The sequence below is a fragment of the Tachyglossus aculeatus genome, chromosome 8 (assembly GCF_015852505.1).
Source record: "Tachyglossus aculeatus isolate mTacAcu1 chromosome 8, mTacAcu1.pri, whole genome shotgun sequence".
In the NCBI taxonomy this organism is placed as follows: Eukaryota; Metazoa; Chordata; class Mammalia; order Monotremata; family Tachyglossidae; genus Tachyglossus; species Tachyglossus aculeatus.
Genome location: NC_052073.1, coordinates 24,147,831 through 24,155,654, shown reverse-complemented (window position 1 = coordinate 24,155,654; position 7,824 = coordinate 24,147,831). Strand labels below are relative to the sequence as shown.

General features: G+C 55.6%; 1 protein-coding gene across 1 annotated transcript; it reads right to left on the bottom strand.

The window, feature by feature from the left end:
* Positions 1–255: 255 nt before the first annotated feature.
* SRSF6 (serine and arginine rich splicing factor 6) lies at positions 256–7,343 on the bottom strand. The gene is made up of 6 exons (XM_038750219.1): positions 7,216–7,343; positions 4,587–4,735; positions 2,886–3,016; positions 2,590–2,798; positions 2,241–2,324; positions 256–1,926 (listed from the first exon to the last, which is right to left on the bottom strand). Exons 1-6 carry the CDS (start codon positions 7,320–7,322, stop codon positions 1,566–1,568), a joined length of 1,041 nt encoding a protein of 346 aa, XP_038606147.1. The 5' UTR covers positions 7,323–7,343; the 3' UTR covers positions 256–1,565.
* Positions 7,344–7,824: the final 481 nt, after the last annotated feature.

Sequence of the window (7,824 nt, the reverse complement as noted above, 5' to 3'; positions counted from 1 at the left end):
GGTGGGCATGCATTTACTCAGGCCTTTTGGAATTGGCCTGAAATTAGCTTTCTCAGATTTAAGCAAACGCCGGAATGTCTCACATGAGCAACTTCTGCAATTACGGCACGCCCAAACTCAGTAAAAAGAAGGCCACCGCAATTTAGCTGCGTATTAGATGCGCAAACAGGAACCCGAGAACTACTTCAAGAAAGTCGGTGCCAGTATCTGCAGGTCACCCCAAACTCCAATACGGCTAAAATGAAAGGACAGAAATCGAGGATTCACTGATTTAATTTTACACCAAACTACACGTCGTATAAAGGGTACAAGGGAGTTCTAATGTTCTCTAAGGCATAGTACAAAAAAAAAAAAATCCATTTAGCTCTAAAGGGGCTGCGCTGCTGGGTGAGGTCCTACTCCACAGATGTATAAATGGACTTGGCAACTAGTTTAGCAAAGCCATCTGTTTAAGACTAGAACTCTTAGCTATCCGGTACATTCGGATTCCAAAAAAGACGCGAGATTCACACTTTTTCATTTTGAACGCAAGTTGATGTTAAAACCCGTAAGGGGGAAGGCAGCCTCAAACTTTCGCTACTTTAAATACCCCATCGGCAATGAGAGGTCGGCAAACCATACGAGACAGGAATGGCAACCACCACTTCCTCATTCAAGTGGGGATCCCAGGTGACCGTTCCAAAGGTTGGGACTGCCGGTCACCTGGAATTCAAGCAAAATGAAAGTTACCCTTCCATCGTCTGTCCCGTGCTAGCTGTTGATTTAGACATTACTGCGGCATCATGCGAGACTACAAATAAGTACCTTTATTCGTTTTGAACGGTTATACAGTTAAGGGGCACGAAGGGGCTTACTTTTGGCAAGTAAAATCCATTTACAGCGCAGAGGCGTAGTGATATGCCAAATTGAAGAATTTATTGCTGGTTTCAGATTTGCCTAGTTTTACACTAACCATATGTGTAGTTCACATTTCATTTCCACAAACTAGAGACCAGATACAGATGTTTAGAACACCTACAGCGACCTTTACAATGAGGCCTTCATGCCCTTGGTAGCAAGCCATTTTATTTTAATCCTTTACACGACTCGATGACGTCCGTAACGAGAAAAAAAAAAAACCACAATTTGAAAAATTAGGTCCTCTCCAAAGCCTCATTAATCTAAAGCTTGGAAATGAGTTTCATTAAAAAACAAACAAACAAAAAAACCAAACCAACCTGCTTTCCACCCGAACATGTTAATAATCCTGTTTAAATGCAATAAAATCAAAGACAACTTAATTGCTACAAAAGTTATTCCGACGGAAATGCTATAAAATCAAAGTGAGCTTAATTTCTACAAAAGGGGGCTGCCTTTGTGCCACCGTTTCTTTAGACCCTCATGTTTTTCATCGAATTTAACCACAAATCAGAGCTTTTTTTTTGTTTGTTTTCGCCCGCTCTCAGGCTGCTCCCTTCTGCGGAAGAAGAGACCACCGTCTGAAGTACTAACAATTAAAGACTAATAGACCGGCAAGTAAGAAAATGTTCGGTAATAGTGTGCAAAGAGAGGAGAGTTCCAGATTTTTAATCTCTCGAGCTAGATCTCGACCGTGAACGAGACTTTGAGCGAGACCTCGAACGGGATCTGGACGCGGCTCTTTTGGGCGGAGACTCGGAACGGGCCTTTGCGGGTGGCGGCGGCGGCGGCGAATTGGAATGGGACTGGCTCCTCGATCTCGATTTGGACTTCGTTTCTCCTTTCCCGTTTTCCTTGGGGGACCGAGACACGGACCTGGACCTGCTGCGGGACTTCGACTTCTCCTTGGACCTACTGCGGGAGCGGGAGCCCCGATCGGACTTGGGCTTGGACTTGCTCTTTGACCTCGACTTCCTGCTTTTCGATCGGGACCGGGAACGATCTTTGCTTCGCGACCTGGATTTGGATCTAGAAAAACAAAGAGGGGCCTTCAACGGGCGCGCATTTCTACTTCTAGTTTTTTTTCTAGCTCTCCGCGGGTCGGGAGGACGCTCAAGGGCCCATTCGTAATGGTGAGAAATTCATTCAATCGTCTTTATTGAGCGCTTACCGTGTGTGCACGGCGCTGTACTAAGCGCTTAGGAAGTACAAGTTGGCTACATATAGAGACGGTCCCTGCCCAACGGCGGGCTCACAGTCTGGAAATTAAGTGGGGAAGGGAAATCTGCAGCAGCTGGGACAAAGCCCACCCGCGCCTTCCCCCAGCCGGAGAGAAAACTCACCGGGAACGACTTTTCGAAGCGCTTCGGGACCTACTGCGGCTGCTCCTCCGACTTCTGCTGCGTGAGCGTCTCCTAGACCGAGACCTGAAGAGAGTTCGACAGGCAACTGATCGGTGCTCGCCGGGAACGCTGGCCACCCCGAGTCGAAAGGTCGCCGAAGACGCCCGGTCTAACCGCCCTGGGGTGTCTTCTGCGTCCCAACCCCAAGCGCGGGCACCCAAGACCACCCCTTCCGACGCCACGGCCCGCTTCATCCGCCCGGGTTCCCCCGACGACGCTCCGGCCGAAGCCACAGATTAGCCCGTCCCGCCGACCGTTTCCGAGATCTCACCCGTCTCCCCAAGGTTACCTGGACCTGCTCCCGGAATAGGATCGCCGGTGGCTCGTCCGGGGCTTGTCCTCCACCAGCCGGATCTTCCGGCCGTTGATCTCCGTGCCGTCCAGTTTGTCCAGGGCACGCTTCATGTCGGAGTAGGAGCGGAACTCGATCACCCCTTCGTTCGTGCGCTCTTTGTGAGCGTCCGCGTAGGTCACTTCGCCAGCTTGCCTCATGAAATCCTGGGGTGGGCGAGACCGGCCTCCGTTAAAACCCGCCGCCACCTCTCTACCCAACAGCGAGCCCGGACGTCCCGGGAGGATACGTACTTTTAGATCTTGCCAACTGCACCGACTAGAAAGGTTTTCTACTATCAGTCTGTACTCTGTACGAACGGGTGGCCCGTACTTGTCTCTTCCGGTGGTTCGCCGACTGCTGTATCCACCACCACCTCCACCACCTTTCGTTACACAAAAAAATAGTTAGGTGCTTGACAGGGCCAGGGCTGCTAAATGTTTTGAAAAGTTAGTGCATACATTACAATTTCCATTTACTGGAGTAGGACTTTTTTTTTTTTCTATTATCATCTTGCTAAACCTCCCACACATTTGTGATTTGCCATAAATCATATTAAGGGCAAGTCAAATAAGACTAAAATCCTACCAGACTGTGCTCCTACAATCTGTTAGAGAGTGACTGCTCCTTTATTCAATTTACCTCGCTAAGTTTTATTTTACAGAACATTGTAAAATATAAAACTTAACTGATTACATGCATTTCTACAGTTTTACAAAAATGTTTACTAGTTACACTAAGTACTTACATCACAGTGTGAGGTTTTTGGTGGTGGTTTGGCCACAAAACACGCAAGGTAACAGTCACCTAGTTCAGATTAACCAGTTTTGTCTAACCCTTGGAATCCTCACCATCACCCTGCGTCTAATGGCAAAAGGCTGCTGTCGTCATGGCTTCCGGTAAGGTCAGCCAAAGGGTCATAGGGCAAGGGTCACACAATGTATGGAAAAGCCAAGGCCAATCAGGAAAGGCAGTCATCTTAGCCTCAGTGGACACAGCCTCAGCCCCATTGGTCACTTTCAAATTGAAACATCAAGGACTTGTTAAAAAGTTTGAATCAACATGCAACAATTTAAAACAGCAAACATTTAAATTAAAAAGTTAAAATAACTCCCCCCTCCCCCCTGCCCTTCCCATTCAGTACAAGATCGAAATTAGTTTTAATACTGAACTTGTACCGAAAGACCCACCCCCCCGCCCCAGCGTTATCTTTTTATTAAAGAGGCAAACATTTATTACGACGTGCCAGTCCTAGCCCTCCTAAATTGCCTGCCCAAGCCATCCTCCCCCCACCCCAACCAGCTCACAGACATTTCCCTCTCCTCCTCCCCCAACCCTCTGGACCCGGCACGTTCGTTTGCCTCTTCGAGCACATTAGGGGTGGTGGGGCAGTAATGCCATCTCTTCCGGCCCTAACTGAGATCGTCTAGCGAGCGCACGCGATTGAGCGAATCGAGGTCAACAACCGAGCTATTAAGATTAGATTAATAAAAAAAAAAACAACAAAACAAAAAATAAAAACAGTTACATTTACAAGTACAAGGAATCACAGCCTGACTACGTCGCCATTTCCCTGCTCTGAGACTCAGAGACCCCGGCCTATCGGCAGGTTTCCTCTGCGCGGCGTTGATGCCGGGGGGGAGCCGGTTCGTCCAATCGTGCTGTCGGGCGCAGAGCGCTGTGCTAAGCGCTCGGGAGTACCAATGGGCACCCACTGAAGGGAGAGCTCTCCCGCTGCCATCCCCACCGCTCCGAGCAAAGCCTGCTGATGGGCTGAGATGGCCGCCACCACCACGGTGCTCTCGGGTCAGTCCGACCCCCCCCCCATGACCTCCGCCTCCGACCTCAACCTCCCCCCTCCCGGGGCTCCCCCCTTTCTCCCCGCGGGTCCTCCCCCCCGATACGACCCCAGGAGAGGGCAGCCCCAGCGGAGGGCGAGGCGGGGCGGGACTCACTGCGGCTGCCGTAGCTGTAGCCGTCCCTGTCCCGGCGCGGGCCCCGGGCGTGCTCCACGATGACCCGCTCGCCGCACAGGTCTTTGCCGTTCAGCTCGTAAACGGCATCGTCCGCGTCGCGGGAGTCCTCGAACTCCACGAATCCATACCTGCGGGGAGGGGAAGGGGAAGGGGATGACCCACCGTCAGGCCCCGCCGCCGGGCGGGTGTTCTGCGCAAGGTGCCAGCGCCCCTGGGCCCGGGCGCTCTCTCTCTCTCCCTGTCGGGGCGCGTGGGACGGGGGCGACACCCCAACACGTGGCTCGGTGGCAACAAGAGCCCGGGGCTCGGGAGTCGGAGGTCATGGGTTCTAATCCCGGCTCCGCCGCTTATCAGCTGGGTGACCTTGGGAGAGCCGCTTCGCTTCTCTGGGCCTCAGTTTTCCCCATCTGTCAAATGGGGATGAAGACGGTGAGCGCCCTGGTGGGGGGGACAACCTCATCATCCCTGTATACCCCCCAGTGCTTAGCACATAGTAAGCACGTGAACACCAGCATTATTATCATTAAACACACGCGCGCATGCGCGGCGGGCTCCGGTCCTGCCTGGGCGCGCAGGACACACAGGCGCATGCGCGGCGGGCCCCGGTCCTGCCCGGGCGCGCGCAAACACATCTATAGAATCGCGCGCGCATGCGCGGCGGGGCTCCGGTCCTGCTCGGGTGCCCGCGCGCACTCGTATAGAATCGCGCGCGCATGCGCGGCGGGCTCTGTTCCCGCCGGGGCGCGCGGGAACACACATAACAATAATATTGATGGCGTTTCTTAAGCGCTTACTACGTGCAGAGCACTGTTCTAAGCGCCGGGGTGGTTACAGGGTGATCAGGTTGTCCCACGGGGGGGGGGGGGGGGGGGGGGTGCTCGGCTCCCAATCTTCACCCCCATTTTACAGGTGAGGGGACTGAGGGCCAGAAGAAGTGGGTAGGGACTGTCTCTTTATGTTGCCAACTTGTACTTCCCAAGCGCTTAGTACAGTGCTCTGCACACAGTAAGCGCTCAATACGATTGATTGAAGTGACTTGCCCAAAGTCACACGGCTGCCAGGATTTGAACCCATGGCCTCTGACTCCAAAGCCCGGGCTCTTTTCCACTGACCTAGGCTGCTTCACACACATACACACACACACACAAACACACGCGCGCGCACACAGACACACACACCCGGGCGCGCGCATGCGCGGCGGTCTCCGATCCTTTCGGGCGCGGGGGAGACACACACACACACACACACATATATATATATATATATAATATATATATATATATATATATATATATATACGAGCGTGCGCGCATGCGCGGCGGGCCCCGATCCTTTCGGGGCGCGGGGAGACACACACACACACACACACCAATGAGAACACAAACACAAATGAGAAGCAGCGCGGCTCGGTGGAAAGAGCCCGGGCTTTGGAGTCGGAGTTCACGGGTTCAAATCCCGGCTCTGCCCATTGTCAGCTGTGTGACTTTGGGCAAGTCGCTTCACTTCTCTGGGCCTCAGTTACCTCCTCTGTCAAATGGGGATGAAGACTGTGAGCCCCCCCCGTGGGACAACCTGATCACCTTGTAACCTCCCCAGCGCTTGGAACAGTGCTTTGCACAGAGTAAGCGCTTAATAAATGTCATTAAAAAAAAAAAAAATCACACGCGAGCGTGCGCGCATGCGCGGCGGGCTCCGGTCCTTTCGGGGCGCGGGAGACACACACAAACACACTCGAGCGTGCGCGCATGCGCGGGGAGACACACACACCCCAATGAGAACACAAACACAAGTGAGAAGCAGCGTGGCTCGGTGGAAAGAGCCCGGGCTTTGGAGTCGGAGTTCACGGGTTCAAATCCCGGCTCCGCCCATTGTCAGCTGTGTGACTTTGGGCAAGTCACTTCACTGGGCCTCAGTTACCACCTCTGTCAAGTGGGGATGAAGACTGTGAGCCCCCCCGTGGGACAACCCGATCACCTTGTAACCTCCCCGGCGCCTGGAACAGTGCTTTGCACAGAGTAAGCGCTTAATAAATGTCATTAAAAAAAAGATCACACACGCGACCGCGCGCGCATGCGCGGCGGGCTGCGATCCTTTCGGGGCGCGGGGGAGACAAACACACGAGAGCGTGCGCGCATGCGCGACGGTCTCCGGTCCTTTCGGGGTGCGGGACACACGCACACAAACACACTCGCGCATGCGCGGCAGTCCCCGGTCCTTTCGGGGCGCGGGGGAGACGCAAACACATGCGAAAGTGCGCGCATGCGCGGCGGGCTCCGATCCTTTCAGGGCGCGGGGGAGACGCGCGCGCGCGCGCGCGCACCTGCCCTGCCGAGGCGCGCGAGAGAGCCACAACACGCGCACATGCGCGGCAGGTTCCGGCCCAGCCGGGGCGCGCGGGATACACATTCGGTCGCGCAGGCGCAGAGCCGCCAAGCGCCCGGCCACGTGCCGCGAGTTTCTCCCTCCCCGCTTCGGCGCGCGCCCTTTTCCTCCCCCCCCTCCCCCGCCGGCCCTCCTGGCGCCGCCGCCATTTTGAACGCTCCGCCACGCGGCGGCGGCCGGACCCGGTGGGGGAAGGCGGGAGGGGAAACGGAGGCCCCGGACTCACCCGTTCTTCAGGTCGACCTCGAGCAGGCGGCCGTAGCCGCTGAAGAACCGCTGGATGTCCTTCTCGCGGACGTGGTAGCTGAGGCGCCCGATGTAGACGCGCGGCATCTCCAGGGTGGGGGGCGGGCCGGAGGGAGGGAGGGCGGGGCGTCGTGGTCGGCGAGAGAGAAAGGGGGAGAGAGAGAAAGAAAGAAGAAGAGAGAAAGAGAGGAAAAAAAAAAAAAAGCACCCGGATCTCGAAAACGGCCTCACACGGCGGCCCGGCCCCAGCCACACAATGGCGCGCGCGCTCCGGGGGCCGCCGCTATAAGGGAGGACGACGGCGGGAAGGGGCGGGGCCGCCGCGCACGCAGCTACGTCATCACGCACGAGGGAGGGGGGAAGGAGAGAGAGGCCTGGTAGCGCATGCGCACCCTCTCCCCCTCCCACCCGTTCCCTTGGAGCTGCGGACGGCGGGAGAGCACGCGGCTTACGTCATCACGCACGAGGGAGGGGGGGAAGGAGAGAGGGGCCTGGCAGCGCGCATGCGCACCCTCCCCCCCCCCCGTTCCCTTGGAGCTGCGGGCGGTGGGGATAGGCACGCGGCTTACGTCATCACGCGCGAGGGAGG